Source organism: Suricata suricatta, chromosome X (genome assembly GCF_006229205.1).
Source record: "Suricata suricatta isolate VVHF042 chromosome X, meerkat_22Aug2017_6uvM2_HiC, whole genome shotgun sequence".
NCBI classification, from domain to species: Eukaryota; Metazoa; Chordata; class Mammalia; order Carnivora; family Herpestidae; genus Suricata; species Suricata suricatta.
In genome coordinates, this window is record NC_043717.1 from 24,721,479 (window position 1) to 24,744,138 (window position 22,660).

At 40.5% G+C, this 22,660-nt stretch overlaps 1 protein-coding gene across 9 annotated transcripts in view; it reads right to left on the bottom strand.

Moving 5' to 3' along the window:
* The window catches only part of TAB3 (TGF-beta activated kinase 1 (MAP3K7) binding protein 3), an 88,784-nt gene that overhangs the window by 14,426 nt on the left and 51,698 nt on the right, over nucleotides 1–22,660 (bottom strand). For 8 of the 9 annotated variants that reach the window (XR_003905100.1, XM_029930469.1, XM_029930467.1 and 5 more), the window contains 3 exons: nucleotides 10,741–10,932; nucleotides 4,931–6,386; nucleotides 3,762–3,922 (listed from right to left, as the gene is read on the bottom strand). Coding sequence is in view for 8 of the 9 variants with exons in the window: in XM_029930469.1 (XP_029786329.1) it covers nucleotides 3,762–3,922; nucleotides 4,931–6,386; nucleotides 10,741–10,842 (1,719 nt within the window). In the remaining variant the exon portion in view is untranslated. The remainder of the gene's footprint in view (nucleotides 1–3,761; nucleotides 3,923–4,930; nucleotides 6,387–10,740; nucleotides 10,933–22,660) is intronic. The other variant, XM_029930470.1, reaches the window with a different exon arrangement.

Consider the following 22,660-nt stretch of genomic DNA (forward strand, 5'->3'; position numbering starts at 1 on the left):
GGGGGGGCGTTTTCAGCCACAATGGTCCTAAATCGTGAAGCTAAATAACTCAGTATGGAAATACTAGGATGCACTATATAGTCCAGAGGCTATGAGCACATTTCCTTGTAATAGTAGCAGGAGCTCTAGTCCCCAGGATCATTTCCACAAACAGAAGAACTACCGGAATTCACTAAAGAAATAATTTACCTGGAAGATTCTTATTTCCTTTTTCATAGCTTCTGATTAAACCAAGGCAGGAGAGCCATTATCCAGAAAGTCAGTACCATTTGTCAAAAAGTACACTGTATCTTCAAGGAGGGGTTTCAAGACTGGCTGTGTGTAACTCTGAAATGTCAGATCTTTTACCAACAACTCCAAGAGAAAAATCCTAAGCTTTTTTCAAAAGGTGGCAGAAATACCTTAAGTCAACTGAGCACTTGAACAAGTTGTATTACAGAGACCAAGGTCGAGGACCACACTGTTGTTTGGTGACTGTACAAGGTGGGTTAGTCTAAGAACCCACTTAGCATAAGAGGAAGGAGAGGAAGACCTTGGGTGAGGAGTAACTTAACCTTATTTATCCTTCACAGTTTAACTTGAATCTCCCCCTCCACGCTGCAACTGTTTAGTCTTTGAACCCTATCAGCAAAAAGCTAACACTTCTATCTCAAAACTATGAAAGTTCTTAACATCCCTACCATTTAGCTGGCCAACACTTCTGATTTAATGCATTTTTCTCTCACACAGAAACACCCTGCTTTGCAAACAGTAGCTTGAGGCCATCTTGCACTTCTGCCCTCCTCATATCATTTCACTTTCTCTAAACCCACCTGCAGCTCGTAACCAATGTGCATGTCAGGCTTGTGAGGCACACATTTTTTTAATGCCCTGCTTGATAAGTTAATTTGCAAACTTGAAGGTAGAAATAGGAGGTTAGTAGCAAAAAAAATCTATTCTCTATTATTTAATCCTACATGTGAGTGGGGCAAAGATCAAGATAGCCATTTACTGAGCACCTCACTCCATGCCAAACCCTTTACATATATTGTCTCTCTATCTTGACAATATTAAAATATAATTCACTTTGATAGATGGGGAAAATCAAATGCACAAAATTAGAGCCAGTGATTGCCAGAACTATTCTGCCTCCAGAGCCTATGTGGATACTCTAACTATGTTATGGGGCCTCTGTTAACAAAAGGGAATTCTGACTACATGCTTGCTTTAATTTCCTGTGTAGGAACATGTATAACATCAGGGTCCAGTAAAGCTTTGCAAAAACGGTTCTGATTTGTGTGTGTGTGTGGTATCAAGCAGGTTTCCCCTGTGCTGTCCAACCAACATTTATAAGAATAGTAACCATTTGCTGGATACTACATAAATTCATTACTGTGTATTATTGAATCATAACCAAAATCCCAAGCAATAGGTGCTCACAGGTATTACAGGTAAGAAAATTCACACCTAAAAGGAACCATTGTCTGAAGCTCCATGTCACCCCTGCATTCTTAACCGTCCTTCCTTTTGCTCTACGGCCGGCAGCACACACACGCTCGCTCTCAAATAGTGTCACCCACAAGACCTACCGGTTTCTGAAGCTGGGTGCTGGCTATACAGAGGTTGGTTACACTATTCTACTTGGTTTCTTTTTTTCCTAAGTCAGTCTCATCAGTAAGAGTGCCCGTCTAAAACTGGGGGATTTGGGGGGCAACTGGGTGACTCAGTCGGTTGAGCATCCAACTCATTGATTTTGATGATCCCATGGTTCATGGGATCGAGCCCAGCATCGGCTCTGTGCTGATAGCTCAGAGCCTGCTTGGGATTCTCTCTCGGCCCCTCCCTCACTCGCACATGCATGCACATTCTCGCTCTCCAACTGAAATCTGGTTTTTGGAGCACTAACCCATGTTACATGCGACAGTTCCCCACTTTCCAACACAACCACCATCTACACAGCTTTATGTAGCACGGATTACCATACAGCAAGAGGTGAGTAAGCAAAGTGTCCATGGTTATCATGCTAAAGACTCCAAAGGGCCCAGCCACCAGGGTAGACGCTTACTGGAGTTACATTCTTCAATACGTCCCCTAATCAGAGAATTCAACAAAGATTTTAAGTGGAGACAAAATGAGAAATGTATCAAAGACAGCCTTGTAATTTTCTAAGTAAAAATCCTCCCTTCTTGTAATACTACTCTTTGAAATTTTTTCTACTATTAACTAAATGCCTTTCAACGATTAAATGTCTGTTTATCAATAATTTCCTTCTGAAAAACTCCACTGGTTTCCCCAGTACTAGCAGAATAAACTTGAAAGACCACAACCTCAAGGTCTACGACCCACTCAACTGACGCACATTAACCTGTTAACACACCAGAAATCTCAGCTTAAGTGGGAGACCGGTAGTTGCGGTCTCCTGAAAGTTTGTCTGTCATCACTCCACCGCTTTGTTAACTCAGTCCTCTTTTCCCTTCCAAAACGTCCTCCCCAACGCTCTCGGCCTACACAGCCCAAGACTCTACCATGTCGAGCAGTGGGTCTTCCTCGTTTTCCCCTTCCCTCTGTTAACCTTAGGAAAATCCGATGAAAAATGGAGACCCGCTTCCATGCAAAAACACATAATGAAACTGCATCTAGTTGCAGGAGTTCACCTATTTCCCTTGAGGCCACAACTCTCTAGTAAAAACTTGTCTATGAAGGCCGAACTGCCCGGTGCCGGCAAGGGGCCCGACACGCAGGCTACTTCTCTCAACTCAGACATGCAGAGGAACCGCCCTCGGGTTCCACAGTTTGGGAAAGTAAGGAATGACTCTTATCGAAAAAGTAAAGGTTAAGGCAAAGCCCTGAAGAATACACAGGCCTCACCTTCGTAGAGCTTCAGAAGGGCATTCGAACAGGAAGAGGCTACAAGGAGGCAGAAGCGCACTGAGCATACACACAGACGGACTGCCGGGGGAGCGGTCTCATCGCCCGTGAACGTCAACAGCACTAACCACATGGCATTAGAATTCTCTGTGGACGGATCTGGTTCTCTCGCGAGCAGGGAAGCGCTACGCACCTAGCACGGGACCCCATTCATAAACTAAAACCGGCCCGCTGCACAGATAAATGTCCAAAGGTGAAGTGATAGCTCGAATCACAGCAAGCTTGTATGCTCACAAGACTTTAGGAGGCTGGTTTCAAAACTTCCTGAATTGCTTAACATTTCTCAGAACTCATCCACAGTACTACACATGTTAAACATACTGTTCAAATCTTTTCATTAGAGCAGTTTGTTAGGACTGTGGGCAATACTGCTATCTTAGTTTCTACAATTATTTATACTTAACATTTCTCGGCCTTGAAATACTCTACATTCATCGCTTTCCCAGATTGATACCGATCCTCTTCTAAGTCATTTGAATTAATATACCTAAGAAAGTAACATTTATATCTTTGGAATGTATATGTATATGATATGCTGAAAAGAAAATACGGACACATGAGAACAAATGACAAAATACTTATTAGAGTACACTTTCCTACTTTGACAGAAACTACAGTCAATGAGATGCCATACCTTGTTTATCAATGTCAGTAATTTGAAAATACTCATGAACCTATGGAATTCATACAAGCATCGAATTGGTTTGATGAGAAGTACTGAAGGCCGCAGTCCCTTACCTGTCATTTAAAAAGCACACCGGCCCTGCTGGGAAGAGAACCTACAAGAAAACCAAATGACCGGGACAACCACCCTCCCCACCGTTCCTGTGCACACATCCCAACCGAGGACTTACCGTGGGGATCGCAGTGGTGCAGCTGACCCTTCGGAGCCGTCTCTGCATCAGGTCATGCTCCATACCGTTAACTTCGGCCTTCAACCGCTCTAGCTCCTCTTTCTCAAGTTTCAACTGCTTTGCTAACCTCTCCATCCTTGCTCGCTGATGTAACAGCAAGGCTATAGTGTTACAGACAGAGTCATTGCAGAGAGTAACCGTGAACGAGTGCCTGGGAAAGTTCTCTATGCACCGCTAATGCATAAATACTCCAAAGGAACCCTGTCCTCAACGTAAGTGGGCATTTACTCTTGTGTTTTGCTAATGCCATCTTACCTCTCCCAGGTCTGCTTTAATTTCATATGAAAATGACATCATCTATATGTCCCGCTTGCTCTGGTGTCCTTCCCTTTCCTAACACTGTGTTTTTAACTATGCCTGTGTGGGTTTTAAACAGGTTCACTATCCGGCATATTTAATTACAATCATTATTACTGTCCCTCTTATACAGTGAAGGAATAAATTCTCAGCCATCTTGAAATCTGAACACACTTGAAAAATTCAGTCCTCCTTTTCTTTAGCTCTTTAGTTAGGGTCACTATGAACTAATCTAACATTGTACTTCAGCACCAATCCCACTTGTGAGTATGTATCACATCACGCTCCAGGCCATCCTCTTTAAAAAAGATTCAAATTCCTTAACCTTGATCAACTTTAGCCCACCCTCTCTGAATCTTTTTCCTATAGTTTTTTGACCATATCGATTTCACTTGTCTGTATATAGGTAACTCTGATGCACTAACCCTCTGCTTGACAGCCATGCTCCTGCCCAATATTTAATAAAGACTAACCACCACTTCTTTAAAATGACACAGCTCATATAGGGGTGCCTGGGTGACTCAGTGGGTTAAGCGTCCAACTTCAGCTCAGGTCATAACTTCGTGGTTCATGAGTTTGCGCCCTGCCTTGGGGTCTGTGTGGATAGCCTGGAGCCAGTAACCTGCTCTGGATTCTGTCTCTCCCTCTGGCTCTGCCCCTCCCCCACTCGTGTACGGTCTCTCAAAAAATAAATGAAATCATTAAAAAAAAAAAAAAAACCAACCTAAACAGCCAATATAAATTTACTTTAGGTAGGACGCTGCCACCTCACCACAAAGAATAAATTACATAACAGGGGTAAATAAAATTACCTTGTGTATAGGCATAGTCATCTGATCCAGAACTAGAACTCCTCTGGTATTTATGGCTTCCCTTTTCTCCCCCAGAACCAGGTATCACTGAAATGGGCTGAATAGGCTCTGGGGCTGCAGAACGTTCTTCTTGGTCCACTAAATTTAAAAGATTTTCAGTCGTTGCTCGACCTACGGTAATTTTAAAAACTGTAGTTGGGTTTGGTATCATTCGAGGAGATGGTGATGGAACACAGGAAGGTCCAGTTGGCTGCGTATACGTAATATACAGAGGATTAACACTAAATGGAGGTTTCGGTTGACTGGGTATTCCTCTTGAAGGAGAACTTGAAGGTGGAGTAGTGGCTGTGTACAGGGAGTGCTGGTTCCGTGGAGACGGTTGATTACTGATAGGTGAAGGACTCCTATTCATTGCTGTCCCAGGTCTCTGAGAGGGTTCCACTGTGATTTCTATCTTCTTCATGGATCCTTTGGGTAAGCTGGATGGTACATATGGGAGATAGGCTACAGAATGGCTTCCCTGTTTCTGATAGCTAGGAGGTCCTTGTTGATATGGATGGGGTGGAGTAGTGGAAGGACTAGGTGGCATAAAGACGTGGGAACTTGGATGGCCCAACTGGGAAGGTTGTACTTGATGCTGTGGAGAGCTGAAGGGTGAAGGACATTGAGAAGGAGGTGGTGAATGGTAAGCAGGTTGAGGAATCTGCTGCTGTTTGGGAGAATACTGAGAAGGCTGATAGTTCTGTTGATGTGGATAAACAGGCAAAGGACGTTGGCTGTAATGAGGCACTGGGCCCTGTGGGGAGGACTGCCATGGCGTACTCTGAGGAGTTTGTCTTCCTGATGAACTCTGAGATGTCTGTCTAATATAAATAGAACTAGGAGGCCCATAGAGATTGCTTGGAATCTGTGGAAGAATTTGTAAAGCTCTTGGTACAGTCTGTCCAGAAGGGAGGTTTTGGGATACCGTAACAGTAATTGGATTTGTACTATACCGAGGTATGTGCATGTATGAAGGAGGTGGCGGTGGTGAAGGCCCTTGCATAGCAGATGGATTCATTCCTGTTTGCATGGAAGATGGCTGTTGAGGTGGCTGTGAAGGAGGAGTAGCTGCACTTCTGTTCTGTTCATTCATAAAAAATGGATTGTAGTTTGGAGTAGCAGCCACAACAGCTGGAGCGGAGTGTGGTTCCTGAACTAAGCAGAAGAGCTGTTTACCTGCTGCATGCTGTGGATCAATATGCCCGTCACTTGAGCTATGTACCAGTGTTCGACCACCATTAAGTTGGGCTCCATCTCCTGGGTGGTAGCTACTAGGAGAATGGATACCCAGATTAATATGCAAAAGGCGATTTCGATTCATCCTGTTGTCATCTGGACTATGGTATTCCATATATAAGTATTTGCTGCTCTCCTGGGAAAGGGCTCGGCAACAGGCTTCGAGATTGTTGTTGTTCTAGGGTAAAAAATAGGAACATTGGCAAAATTAACAAATCCTAATAGTGGAAGTCAAGCTTTGCCGGTTCTGCAAATGCGACTGTCCTAGACTAAGTAGAGAATGGTATTTTAAGCACAAAAAGCTTCGTAGTCCTCTATTCTGACAAGGAGATCCAAAACAATTCATTTGGTTTCAGAGCTCACGTGACGGTTATACTACCACTACTGCTACCGAAATGTAAAGAACCCACTGATGAGCACTGTGATGCAACCTCCCAGTTTTCAGAGTCCAGGACTCATTTTATGATGGTTACATCTCAACCAATTAAAATGCTGGGCTAATCGTGGATTCATCACAACCACTCTAACATGGAAGTTAATGATAAGTATGACTTTAATATTTAAACGGTGAAAAACATGAAAACAACCATGCTTTAGTTTTCAAAAAGCACTGAAACCACAGAAGGAGAAAAATCATCATAAAATTCCTGGAGTCAAAACAATACAAATTCTAAAGCAGCCTTTTCTTTTAACCAAATTTATCTGTATGTAACTTCAACTTTCATTATGAAAGATTAAACAAAGAAAGCAGTAAAAACAAACTTTTTGAACTGTGGTTCCATGACTTTGCCAAAGTTATAGTAAATTTTAGCAGAAAACCATGTCTCAACTGCCTTAATGAAATTCACTCCCACTCCCACAGTCTCAAAATTTTTTAACCCACTGAAAGGTTGGTTGCTTGGTAAACCTTCACAATCACTGGAGGATTTGAATTTTTTGAGTTATGCACACACTCAAAGATGGTAATAGAAAAGTGACATTTTAGACATACCACTCAACAATAATCAAACTAATGAAGAGTTCCTTTTGTGATTTAAAATATCATAAGGTAGTTCTCCATACGAATACAAAAATCTCAACTACTTTATTAGCCTCAAGCACTGTATTACTCATTGCCTTTAAATTAATAAAGCTGCTTGGGGCGCAGGGGTGGCTTAGTCGGTTAAGCCGTCATGATCTCACGGTTCGTGGGTTTGAGCCCCGCTTCAGGCTCTGTGCTGACAGCTCAGAGCCTGGAGACTGCTTCACACTTTGTGTCTCCCTCTCTGCCCCTCCCCCACTCATGCTCTGTTTCTAGCTCAATAATAAATAAAAAGAGAAGAAAAAAATTAAAATTAAAAAAGCTTCTCAAGTGATGGGACTTTGTAGTTCATAAATATACACCCAGATATGCACATACATATGTACATCCTACTACATATTTATTTTAGAAAAATGAAAGGAAACCATTTTACTTCTGCTAAGAAGCAAATAAGGTTAAGCCTAAAACAGAACATATAGTGCTCTACTTTTTTAGAAACAGAATAACTGATGGGTTCATCTATTTCAACTCATTTACGGACGAGGAAAGAAATGCCCCCAGAGTTACATGGCTTGACACCAACCACTGTGACTAATTAACCGGAGCCAGTTGGGGACTCTTGGGCCCCTGACTCCCACTGCTGCTTGCACTATGACATGGTCATTTCAAGGGAGATGACATTAGGCCAGAAGCAAATTATTCTAAAGCTTTAGAAGAAGTGGATCTTTTTCCTTATATAAAGCTTCTGATATTAAAACTCAAAGCTGGGCCTTTTTCTTGTTTTATCTGAAAATCACTCTGATCTGATCAAGAATGAAAAGCTGGATATTCAGCAAATTTGGATCCAAGGGATTCAAATGGATTGCCAACTAGAAAATGTCACTGACAGATACCAGAAAGGAAAATGAAAAGTGAAAATAAAGTATCTCTGCAAATGGATTACAAGGAGAACAAAAACTAGACAGTTTTATATGAAACCTAAAGCAGTTGTGGATACGTCACTATTTGACCTTTGTATTAATGCTGCTGAAATTTCATGTTTTCTACACTGAAAGAGGCAGCCTAAATAGTATCCTCACAAGAGGACCCAAATTCAAAATGATACAAGGTTGCTTTGCCAGCCTATTCAAATGCATGGCTGCAGTGACCAGGTAAGTCAATTTTCTTATGAAGAAAAAATTTAAACCAAAAATACAAGATATTTTAAAAGAATGCCACCAGAATAGAGTCCAGTATCCTATTTAACCCGCTGAATGCCTTCAAAAGAAAAAAGATGGATATAAAATCTACCAGTCAACATAAAAAGTAAAGCAAAATTATTTAGTTGGATAAAGACCTAAAAATACTTAAGAAAACAAACTTTTGAGAAGACTGAGGCAAAAAACCATACTCCTAAAGTGATCATAACTTGAGAAGACAATAGCTCAGAGAGGTTTTAAGACTTGTATATTAAATGTAAACTACTGAGTCTTTAAACAGAAAAACTTTTCAGAGCCAGTAGGTGGTAAGTCTCTCTAGGAATAAACTATCTTAATCCCAAAGGAACAAAGAACAATGTAAATTAATAACAATGTTCACGGACTTGAATTTCAAGTTCATTCCCTCCGGTTTGCAAAGTGTGGTAAAGACACTAAGCCATGAAAAAATACAGATGATATTGGGAAAAATAAAATCTGAAAAAACTAAGAGCTGGAGGGAAGTGATTAGGATAGGTAAGGAAGGTGACTGCTAGGAAATGCTTTTAACTAGAAGCCTCACTCACGCTTGATTTCATTCCACTGGGAAGCACCTTTGCTCTACTAGAGACCAAAATAGGGCTAAAGTAGAGAACAGGAAGTCAGACTGGGAATGTGTGTTAGAAAAAACAAAGGCAAGGTATAATACAAAAATCATAAGCCCAAAGGTCTAGATCTAGTAAAAGAGCTAGAAAGCACCACTTATACCACAATCGTTCAGTGAATCTCTCTCTATTTGCATTAAACTCAACTGTATATAGGCTTAAGTGATATCCTAACCCATTCGCACTGCAATAAGGTAGAGTTTGAACTGACTGTGTGTGAGGAAGTCCAGTGGGCAAAAGATAAGTACTGTACACAAACGTAAACCAAAAAGGGAAAGTCTATAAGCCTCAAACACACCAAGATCCCATGGAGATTGATGCAAAATTCAACAGGGGGACTATCCGGCCTATTTCTCTATTGCCCCCTGAATGGGAAAACATTTTATCCAATATGATTTATTTTAATACAAGACAACAAAATCAAAGGGCTATGATTAAACTAAAAGTGGCCTTACGCTTGTAACTGCATAGTAGTAAGTATTGATCAACTAAAAATACAGGAAGAAAGGGACAGGACTCTCTACAGACTTTTAAACATGGGCTCAATGTTATAATGATAAATCTGAGATTCGGGGTGCCTGGGTGGCTCAGTGGGTTAAGCCTCCGGCTTCAGCTCAGGTCAGATCTCACGTTCGTGGGTTCAAGCCCAGCGTCAGGCTCTACGCTGACAGCTAGCTCAGAGCCTAAAGCCTGCTTCCGGTTCTGTGTCTCCTTCTCTCTCTGCCCCTCCCCCTCGCATGCTCTGTCTCTCTTTGTATCAAAATAAATAAAACATTTTAAAAAAAAGTTTAAATCTGAGATTCAAAATCTCACCTGATGAGTGGATCAGGAAGATGTGGTATATATTCACGATGGAGTACTACATTAGCAATGAGAGGGAATGACATATGGCCCTTCGTAGGAAAGTGGATGGACCTTGAGGGTGTCATGCTGAGCGAAGTAAGCCAGGCAGAGAAGGACAGAAACCATATGTTTGCACTCAGAGGTCTAGCAGGAAAACAGGAGAGACCTAATGGAGAACCAGGGGGAGCGGAGGAGGGACAGAGAGTTGGGGAGAGAGAGGGATGCAAAACTTGAGAGACTATTGAATGCTGAGAATGAACGGAGGGTTGAGGGGGAAGGGGGAGGGGGGAAAAGAGGTGGTGGTGATGGTGGAGGGCACTTATGGGGAAGAGCACTGGGTGTTGCATGGAAAACAACTTGACAATAAAATATTGAAAAAAAAAAAGCAAAAAACAAAATTCAAATATAAGAATTTGAAATCCCAAAATTTAAGAAATGAAATTGTGAACAATATCATATTTTTTGTTACATGCCTTTACTCTTTTCTTAATGGGTTCTTAATGGGTTCGATTTTGCCTCCCATGAGGCCTTTATCAATGTGTGGACACATTTTTAGTTGTCACAACTGCAGGAATACTATTATCATCTGGTACTAGAGACCAGGAATGCTGCTAAACAGCCTACAAGGTACGCAGCAAGGCCCCAGAACAAAGACTACCCAGCCCAAAATGTCGACAGCATCACAGTTGAGAAATCCCACTCTGAATGTTTCCCACTGTCCTCCACATTCACAAGAACATTGAACAGACTTCTAGTCACCACAACACAAAGCCAGTTCTAATAAGGAGAAATGTAGCTTAATATCACTATCATTGCTGGGTAATCTACCTGTAACATGCATTGAGACACGACACCCTCTGGAATCTCCGGGAAACGTTGTCGGAGGTCATGGAGAACCTGCATATCAAGCTGTGGACTGCTTTGCGCCATGCCAGAACTAATGGTGGTCAAGTATCTGTTAGGAAACTGCTGCTAACCGGCCTTCCGATAGTAATGATCTTCCAAGATGACAGTCATTTTCTGTTAAAAGAAATTGAAGTTAATCACTGTGTTGTACACCTATTTCAATAAAAAGATAAAAGAAATGAAACTATGGTTGCATTTAATTACATATTTCACTGTATTCAAAAAGAAATGGTCAGTACGTTAAAATGAAAAGACCCAAATGAGCATATTTGATTCCAAAGTGGTAAAATTGAGTTCAACCTAGCCAGACTTTTCTGATGTAATACAGCCAATCAGTTGTTTAGAAACAAAAAGCCAAAACGCATCCCAAAATTTCAGTTTCATTTTAATACTTAAAAAAAAAAAAGCACCTAGATTAGAACTACAGAGTATTACTATTTGGCGACCAAATTTTTCTAGCCTTGAGAAATGCTACTTAAATATAATCACTTATGTTTTTCCAAGGGCTATTACACCACTCCTCTAAAGCAGAGTAATCATTGTGATGTCTGAAATAAGACAAGGACTTGATGACATCACAAAGCATACTTGTCCTGTCTGCCTTACACTCTGCTTGTATTTAGAGGTCAAAAATTTGAATTTAAAGTATGAGTAAAGGAAACCCAGTGTCTAAAGGAAATAACTTAGCAAACAAAAATGGAAATATAGGCTCCTTTCTTTTTAAAAATGATGCTGGTGGCCCAGATTAGCCAGACCTAACTAGGTAGACTTTCACCTATTTCTGATGCCACTGGCAGAAACATTTAAGATGGAAGGATCTGAGGTTACGGTTTCGGTGGAGAAAATTAACACATAATCTCACTGGCAGTACTCATGTTAAGCAGTCATAAAAAAGGCAACTAGTGGGGCGCCTGGGTGGCTCGGTCCGTTGAGCTCTGACTTCGGCTCAGGATATGATCTCATAGTCTGTGGGCTCCAGCCCCTCATCTGGCTCTGTGCAGACAGCTCAGAGCCTGGAGCCTGCTTCGGATTCTCTCTGTCTGTCTGTCTGTCTCTCTCTCTCTAAAATATTAACATTAAAAAAATTTTTTAAGGCAACTCGTGAAATAATGAAATCATCAATTAATTGGCGGCATCAAGGATCAATAAGCTAATACACTTTTTAATATAGTTGACCTTTGAATGACATGGGGATTAGGGACACCAACCCCTGTATAGTTGAAAATCCACATATACCTTTTGACTTCCCAATAACTTAACCACTAATAGCATACCGTTTACCTTACTGATAACACAGTTGATTAACACTTATTTTGTATGGTAAATGTTGTATACTGTATTCTTAAAAAAGTAAATTTAAAAACATGTTAAGAAAATCATAAGGAAGGAAAAGTAGATTTACAGCACTGTACTATATTTAAAAAATATTTTTAGTGTTATTTTTGAGAAAGGGAGAGACTGTGAGCAGCAGAGAGGGAGACACAGAATCCGAAGCAGGCTCCAGGCTCCAAGCTGTCAGCACAGAGCCCAATGAAGGGTTCAAACTCAGGAACTACTAGATCATGACCTGAGCCAAAGTTGGATGCTTAACCGAGTGAGCCACCCAGGTGCGCCTGTACTATATTTTATTTTTTAAAGTCTGCATACAGGGGCACCTGGCTGGCTCAGTTGGTAGAGCATGTGAGTCTGGACTATGGGGCTGTGAGTTCAAACTCCATGTTGGGTGTGGAGATTACTTCAAAATGAAATCTTTAAATAAATAATAAATAAAATCTCCATAGAAGTAGATCCATACAGTTCTAAGCTGTGTTGTTCACGGGTGAACTGTACATATTGCCTTTTAAAATTTTTTTTAAATTTATTTTTGAGAGACAGAGAGAGCACAAGCAGGGGAGGGTCCAAGAGAGAGGGAGACACAGAATCCAAAGACAGGCTCCAGGCTCTGAGCTAGCTGCCAGCATAGAGCCTGATGCAGGGCTTGAACCCACAAACCATGAGATCATGACCTGAGCCTACGTTGGACATTTAACTGACTGAGCCACCCAGGCGCCCCCATATTGCCCACTTTTTAAGAGAAAAAATGAAGAATATACCACACAATCTTGTAATATTTCTACTGTGTTCACTCACTACTCAAATATTTTTAAGTATAAGAATTAAACACCTGCATCTTTGTAAGAGGTGTAGAAACCATGATTATAAGATACTTATCTAAAAAACACACATAAGGGAAGACCATCCCACACCAAATCTATTTCATGAAATTAAGCCCCAAAACTTTAAATCACACCATTCCTAAAAATAAATAAATAAAATGAATCATAGCATTACTTGGGGCAACGTAGAGAACCACAATTAATATTTTACAAATAGAAAAGGTTTGGATGGGTCCAAGAAGGCACCATAGGAAGACACTGAACTCATCTCCTCCCACGGACATACCACATTTCGACCTACATGTACATCAATTCCGCCAGAAGCCCTGAAGGCTGACTGGACACCTTGTGCACAATAAAGGCTAGAGGAAACTCAATCAGAACAGCGAGAGACAGATGCACGGTAACAATGGCAACTCTACGCCGATGCTCCAACCTGCAGGAGTGAAATCACTTACAGACCCAGGCATAGATTCACCTGCCTGGGGCACAGAAAATAAGCTGCAAAAAAGGTAACCAGACTAAAATTGAAGGAAAGCCATTTATTAACCCCAGAACATCCACCCAACAGTGGTAGGGAGTGGAACTCTCCCTGGTGTCGGAAATGCTGGTGAGCACCACTGTTCAACTCTCCTCTCCACCTGGAGAGTCCACACAAGAGCAAGGTCCAGGTGTTCTAGTCCTGGTCCCCAAGCACAAACCACCTCCAGCCATCCATAGAGGGCAGCCCAGGGGCGCAGGGAACGCACCGGGGCACCCCAGGCCTCCGTCCACTATGGCTCTGGTCATCGCACCAACGGGGCGTTAAGTGCAAAGCAGCCTGAGACATCTCCATCCACATGAGCGCAAGCCCGTGTCGACCCGGCAGGGCAGGCCGAGTTCCCCGGGACCCACAACCACGCCCACAACCGCTGCGGCCAGCTAGCCAGCCACTGCGAGGAAGGCGCCGTCTGCACAGGGATGTGCCTACACAAGGCCACTCCTTCCAGACTGGGGGAGGTAACTGTCCACCTAATTCATAGATATAAACACAGAAAATCCAATAAAAAAAGGGGGGGCAGAGGAATACATACAAAAAAATTAAGACAAAATCTCAATAACTAAATCCAAATGAGATAAGCAATCTACCTGACAGAAATTTCAAAGTAATGATCGTAAAGTTGCTCACCAGGCTTGAAAGAGCAGATGAACTAAGAACTTCAACAAAAATAAACTATTTTTTTTAAAAACCTGAGTGAAAGACTAAAATAACTGAAACAAAAAAATATACTACAGGTAATCAACAGGAGATTAGAGGATGCAGAACAATAGATCAGCAATCCAGAAAACAGGTTAAGAGAAAACGTTCAAAATTGAATAGCAAAAAGAAAAGGAATTTTTCTTTAAAAAAATTTTTTTTAACTTTTTCTTTTGTTTATTTATTACAGAGCACAAGTGGGGAGGGGTAGAGAGAGAGGGAGACATAGAATCTGAAGCAGGCTCCAGGCTCTAAGCTGTCAGCTCACAGCCCGACACGGGGCTCGCACCCACGAACCGTGAGATCATGACTGCGCCAAAGTCGGACACTTAACCGACTGAGCCACCCAGGCGCCCCTCAAATGTTTGTTTTTGAGAGAGAATGCGTGCATGCACACACATGAGCAGAAGAGGGGCAGAGAGAGAGGAAGACACAGAACTCAAAGTAGGTTCCATCCACTCTGTCAGTACACAGCCCGACATGGGGCTCAAACTCACAGACTGTGAGATCATGATCTGAGCTGAAGTCGGAGGCTTAACCAACTAAGCCACCCAGGTACCCTGGAAAAGGAATTTTCAAAAATGAAGAGGGTTAAAGGACTTCTGTGACAATATCAAGCATATTAACATTTGCATTATAGGATCTCAGAAGGAACTAAGATAGAAAGAGGCATAAAACGTATACGAAGAAATAATAGCTGAAAACTTCTCTAACCCAGGAAGGAAACAGACATCCAAGTCCAGGAATCAGAGAGTCCCAAACAAGATAAACCCAAAAAGGCTCAGACCAAACCACATAATAATTAAAATGTCAAAGATTAGGGGCGCCTGGGTGGCTTAATTGGTCGAGCGTCCAATTTTGAGCCCCGTGTTGGACTTTGTGCTGACAGCTCAGAGTCTGAAGCCTGCTTCGGATTCTGTCTCCCTCTCTTTCTGCTCCTCTCCCACTCACGCCCTGTCTTTCTCTCAAAAATAAATAAGCATTTAAAAAAAAAAGTCAAAGATTAAAGATAAAGAGAAAATCTTAAAAGTACCAAGAGGAAACCAATTACGTATGTACCAATTATGTACAACAACGAAAAACTCATGAGGATATCTGTTGAGGTTTTCAGCAGAAACTTTGCAGATCAAAAGAGAGAGAAAAGATATATTCAAAGTGCTGAAAGGACAAAACTTACAACCAATACTCTATACTACAAGGTTTTCACTCAACAGGAAAGACAGTTTCCCAGACAAACAAGTTAAAGGAGTTTACCACCAACGAATCAGCCTTACAATTGTTAAAGGGTCTTAGCCAAGACTTGAGGTAAGGAAATTAAGCAAGGAAAAAATGTCAAGGGTAAAGTCAAACATACAGTACATCAGTTACATACTGTGCTAGTATGAAGGTTAAAAGCTAACAGTAGTAAAATAATTTATATATAAAAAATTAAGGGATTCACAAAATAAAAAGATACAAAATGTACAGAAAAGATGGATAAGAAAGTAAAAATGCACTGCATTTAGAAAGTGTTAGAACATGGGGCGCCTGGATGGCTCAGTCAGTTAAGTGGCCAACTTTGGCTTAGGTCAGGATCTCACAGTTCGTGGGTTCAAGCCCTGCATCGGGCCCTGAGCTAGGAGCCTGCTTCAGATTCTGTGTCTCCCTCTCTCTCTGTCCCTCCCCCACTCATGCTCTGTGTCTGTCTCAATAATAAATAAAAAAACAAAAAAAAATTAAAAAAGAACTTAAGCAACCACCAACTTCATATAGACTGCTATATACTTAAGATGTTCTATATGAACCTTTTGGTAACCACAACACAAAAACCTGTAAAAGATACATAAAAAAATAAAAAGAAAGGAATCGAAACATTAAAGAAAGTCACCAATCACAAGGGAAGAGAGCAGGAGAATAAAGAAATTAAGAGAACCATAAAAGCAATAAAAAAAATTACCAGAATGACAAGTACATACCTGTCAATCATTACTTTATTTTTTAATAGTTTATTTTGAAATTGGATTCCATATAACACCCAGTACTTCTCCCCACAAGTGCTCTCCACCATGACCATCACCCCCTGCCCTCAATAATTACTTTAAATGTGAATGGTCAAAGTATTCTGATCAGAAGCCACATGGTGACTGAATGCATTAAAAAGGAGACCCATCTATATGCTGCCTATAGGAGACTTAACTTCAGACAAGAAGACACATAAAAACTGAAAGTGAAGACATGGAAAAACATTCCATGCAAATGAGAAAAAAAAAAGCTTGGGTAGCAAGACTTCTAATACTTCTATCAGACAACATAGACTTTAAAACAAAGACTGCAACAAAAGGAAAAGAAGGGCATTATGTAATAACAGAAGGATCAATCCAACAAGAGATTATTAAAATTGTAAGTATACACCCCATATTAGGGCACCTAAATACATAAAACAAATATTAACAAACAGGGAGAAGGTGAGAGGAATACAATAATTGTAGGACATTTTCACATCCCACTTATATCATGGCTAGATCACTGACACAGAAAAATCAATGAAGATACACTGGCTTTGAATGACACATTAGACCAGATGGACCAAACAAACATATACAGAACATCCCATCCCAAAACAGAGGAATACATAATTCATTTCAAGTGCACATGGACCATTCTCCGAGACAGATCACATGTTAGGCCACAAATCAATAAAGTTAAGACGACGGAAATTATATCAAACATATTTTCTTTTCTTTTTTTCATTTTTAAATGTTTATTTTTGAGAGAGACACAAAGCACAAACAGGGGAGGGGCAGAGAGAGAGGTAAACACAAAATCCGAAGCAGTCTCCAGGCTCTGAGCTGTCAGCACAGAAACTGACGAGGGGCTCAAACTCAGGAACCATGACACCATGACCTGAGCTAAAGTTGGATGCTCAAATGACTGAGGCACCCTGGCGCCCCTCAAACATATTTTTTAGTGATGATGATATGGAACTAGAAATCAGTAACAAGAACAACAACAAAACTTAGAAAAACACAACCATGCAGAATCATGAAGAACCAATGCATGACATATTAGACCAATGCTTCAACAAGGACATGAAAGAGGAAATTTAAAAATACTTAGAGACTAATGAAAACGAAAACAACAGTTCAAAATCCTTGTGACAGAGCAAAAGCACTTCTTTTAAGAGGGAAGTTCATAGTGAAACAGGCCTACCTCAAACAACAAGAAAAATCTCCACACCTAACGGAACTAAAAATATAAAAACAAAGCCCAGAGTTACTAGAAAGAAGAATACAGTAAGAAACGAAGTGGAAATAAAGGAAACAAAGGCTAAAACTCAACAGAAAAGCAGTAAAGCCAAGAGCTGTTTCTTTGAAAGGGAAAAGAAAAAACCTGACAGACATTTTGCCAGATTCATCAAGAAAAAAATAAAGGGGGCGGGGGGAGAACGCGACTGGGTGGCTCAGTTGGGTTAAGCGTCCGACTTTGGCTCAGGTCATGATCTCACCACTCATGGGTTTGAACCCTGCAGCGGGCTCTGTGAGGCCAGCTCAGAGCCAGGAGTCCACATTGGATTCTGTGTCTCCCTCTCTCTCTGCCCCTCCTCCACTCGCAGTCTATCTCACTCTCAAAAATGAATAAATGTTAAAAAATTTTTTTTTAAGTGAGGACTCAAATATATGAAATCAGAAATGAAAAAGAACAACGGACACCACAGAAAAAAACAAAGCATTTTAAGAAACTACTACCAAAAATTATATGCCAAGAAACGGGACATCCCAGAAGCTTCCAAGAATGGATCAAGAATAGAACATTTGAACAGAGTGATTACTAGTAATGTAATTAAATCAATCAAAAAACTCCCCCAAAACAAAAGTCCACCACCATATGGCTATACACAGGTAAATTCTACCAAACATTTAAAGACTGAATATCTATATGTTAACTAACTTGGACTTAAATTTTTTTAAAAAAAACCTTTCATACCTCTAACGTCAAAGTATGCAAAAAAGTAGTAGAAGGAAAACTCCCACATTCATTCTATGAAACAAATATTAATCTGATACCAAAACTAGATGAAGATACTATAATAAAATTACAGGGGCACCTGGGTGGCTCAGTTGGTTAAGTGTCCAACTTCAGCTGAGGTCATGATCTCACAGTTCAAGCCCGACACTGTGCTCTGCACTGACAGTGCAGGGCCTGCTTGGAATTCTCTCTCTCCTTCTCTCTCTACCCGTCCCACTTGTGAGCATGTGTTCTCTCTCTCTCAGAATAAATAAATAAACTTTTTAAAAAGGGGCGGGGGGGCGCTCAGTTGGTTAAGCGTCCTACTTCAGCTCAGGTCATGATCTCGCAGTTCATGAGTTCTAGCCCCATGCTGGGCTCTGTGCTTACAGCTCAGAGTCTGGAGCCTGCTTCGTGTTTTGTCTCCCTTTCTCTCTGTGCCCCTTCCCGGCTTGTGTTCTGTCTCTTTCTCTCTCTCAGAAATAATAAATGCATAAACTATACTTAAGAAAACATGAAGGGATGCCTGGGTGGCTCAGTTGGTTGAATGACCGACTTTGGCTCAGACCATGCTTTCACGGCTTATGGGTATGAGCCCCATGTCAGGCTCTGTGCTGACAGCTCAGAGCCTGGAGCCTGCTTCGGATTCTGTGTCTCCTCCTCTCTCTGCCCTGCCCCTGCTCACACTATATCCCCCTCCCTCCCTCTGCCTCTCAAATATAAATAAATATAAAAAATTCTTTTAAATTAAAATTTAAAAGAAGAAAATTACAGAGCAATATCCCTGATGAGTATAGATGCAAAATTCCTCAACAAAATATGAGCAAATCAAATTCTATACATTGAAAAAGTCATTTACCATAATCAATTGGGGTCTATTCCAGGGATATGAGGATGGTTCAATAATCAAGAATAAATGAACATGACACACATTAATAGAATGAAAGATAAAAAGTATATGATCATCCCAATAAATACAGAAAAAAACATTTGACAAAATTCAACAGACATTCTTGATAAAAACTCAACAAAGTGGGTTCAGAGGGAGCATAACTCAACATAATAAAGGCGATCTATGAAAAACCCACAGCTACCAGCATGCTCAACGGTGAAAAAGTGAGAGTTTTTCCACTAAGATCACGAACAAGACAAGGATGTCCACTCTCACCACTTTTATTCAACACAGTACTGGAAGTCCAGGTAGCAGCAATTATACAATACAAATAAGAAGCATACAAAGTGGTAAGGAAGAAATAAAACTGTCACTATTCACAGATGACATGATGCTATACCGAAAAAATCCAAAGATGCCACCAAAAATTAAAATAAATGAATTCAGTCAAGTTTCAGGATACAAAATATACAGAAATCTGTCGCATTTCTATATACCAATAACAAAGTAGCAGAAAGAGAAAGAAAATCCCACTTACAAGTGCTTCAAGAAAGAATAAAATACCTAACCAGGGAGATGAAAGACCTGTCACTCTGAAAACTGTAAGACATTAATGAAATAAAATAAAGATGATACTAATAAATGGAAAGATAACACCATGCTCATGGACTTATATAAATTAATACTGTTAAAATGTCCATACTACCCAAAGCAATCTAGAGACTCACTGCAATCTCTATCAAACTACCCACAGCAGTGCACCTAGCTGGCTCAGTCGGCTAAGCATCTGACTTCGGCTCAGATCACCATCTCACGGTTTGTGAGCTCATGCCCCAATTGAGGTGAGCTTAAGCCCCACATGGGGTTAGCACGAGCCCCCCTTCGGGTGAACTCGAGTCCCACTTCGGGTAAAACCAAGAGCTTTGATTTGGGTGAGTCCCACTTCTCTCACTCTCTCTCTCTCCCTCACTCTCTCTCTCTGCCCCCCCCTTCTCTGCCCCTCTCACCTGCACCCTCTCTAAAATTAAAAAAAAAATACCATAACAGATTTCACAGAACTAGAGCAAATAATCCTAAAATTTGTATGGAATCACAAAAGGCACTGAAGACTCAAAGCACTCTTGAGAAAGAAGAACAAAGCTGGAGGTATCACAATCACAGATTTTAAGCTATACTACAAAGGTCTAGTAATCAAAACAGTATGGTACTGGCAAAAAAACAGATACAGAGATCAATGAAATAGATCGATTAATCTACAACAAAGACAACAAGCATATTAAATGGGAGAAACGTCTATTCAATGAACAGCGCTAAAAAAAAACTGGAGAAGTGCAAGCCTAAGAATGAAACCATATCACGTTCTTACATCATACACAAAAATAAACTCAAAAACAGATTAAAGACCTAAATGTGAGACCTGAAAGCATACAACTCCTAAAAGAAAACATAGGCAAAATGCCTTAAACATTGGCCTTAGCAACATTTTTCTTGATATGTCTCCTCAGACAAGGGAAACAAGAGAAAATAAACTGTGGGGACCACATCAAAGTAAAAACCTTGTATAAAGCAAAAGAAACCACCAACAAAACAAAAAGACAACCCACTGAATGGGAAAAAATATTTGCAAATGATCTATCTGATAAGGGGCTAATATCTAAAATATAAAAAGAACACCACCAAAACAAACAAACAAACAAACAAACAAACACCAAACATTCTGAGTAAAACATGGGCAGAAGACCTGAATGGGTATTTCTGCAAAGACATGCAGATGGCCAACAGACACATGGAAAGACACTCAACATCACTGATCATCAGGAAAATGCAAATCAAAATCAGAATGAGTTATCACCTCACTCTAGTCAAATGTCTAATATCAAAAAGGCAAATAAGTATTAGCAAGGATGTGGAGAAAAAGCAGCCCTTGTGCACTACTGATGAGAATGTAAATTGGTACGGCCACTATGGAAAACAGTACGGAGGTTCCTTAAAAAACTAAAAATAGAAATTTCATACAATTCAGTGATGCCACTACTGGGTATTTAACTGAAGAAAATGAAAACCTGAATTTGAAAATATCTATGTACCCCTATTCTTTATGCAGCATTATCTACAATAGCCAAGGTATAGAAACAACCCAAGTGTCCAGTGATAGCTGGATGGTAAAGAACATACTGGAATATTACTCAGCCATAAAAAAAAATAAAATCTTGTCACAACATGGACCTAGAAGGTACTATGCTAAGTGAAATAAATAAATAAACAAACAAACCATTCAGAGAAAGACCTATACCATATAATTTCACTTACATGTGGAATTAAAATAAACAACAAATGAATAAGCAGCAAGAAAACAGAAACAGATCATAACCACAAGAGAACAAACTGGTAGTTCCCAGAGTGGGGAGGGGATGGGCAAAATACACTAAGGGGATTAAGAGACATCAACATCCAGTTATAAAATGAGTCAAAGGAGCCTGGGTGGTTCAGTCAGTTAAGCGTCCAACTCTTCATTTTGGCTCAGGTCATGATCTCAGGACTTCTGGGACCGAGCCCCAGGTTGGACTCTGTGCTAACAGCATGGAGCCTGCTTGGGATTCTCTCTGCCCCTCCCGTGCTCATGTGCATATGCTCTCTCACGCTCTCTCAAAATAAACAAACTTATTTAATTTTTTTTTAATTTCTGTTTTTTGAGAGACAGAGAGAGACAGCACGAGCAAGGGAAGGTCAGAGAACAGAATCTGAAGCAGGCTCCAAGCTCTGAGCTAGCTGTCAGCACAGAGCCTGATGTGGGGCTTGAACCCACGAACGTGAGATCTGACCTGAGCCGAAGCCGGACGCTTAACTGACTGAGCCACCCAGGCGCCCCTCAAAATAAATAAACTTAAAAATAAACAAGTAAATAAAATAAGTCACGGGGATAAAAAGTACAGCATAGTGAATACAGTCAGTAATACTGCCATAACCTTTTATCATAACAAATGGTAGCTACACTTACTGTAGTGAGCACTCCTAATGTATGTAATTGCTCCATCAACTGTTATATACCTGAAACTAATATGATATGGCAAGTCTTCAATTAAAAACATTTTTTAAGGAACTGAATGAATCTTTGAAAAACGAAAGAAGAAATAAAAATGTTTAAGGAAACTACTGAATTACTTTTGCTGGCTCATAACTAAGTGGATATTTGAAGAACAACCATCATGTAATCTCAAACTTGATGTTAATTATAGGCAGGGTATTTCATTTTGCATGCAAACTGGTGGCTTTTACTCTTCTTCCTTCCAAGCCAAGATTGTAAAGAGTTATGAATACTCTTTTTGTCTACAAAGCCCATATGTAGGAGACTTTGCCTAACCACAGGTAAAAAGAGAAAAAAAAAGAACAGAAAGTAAGGATCAGAGAATTTAAATAAGAGCCATAACCTAGGTTGTGGCAGGGCCAGTATTTCAAACTATATTCGTCTGACTATGAATCTCGTGGTATTGCTAACCATTGTGACTTACTGCTCTTTAAGCAATGTGACATTAAATAATGTCATTTTTGATCTGCTTAGGAACATCTGATATC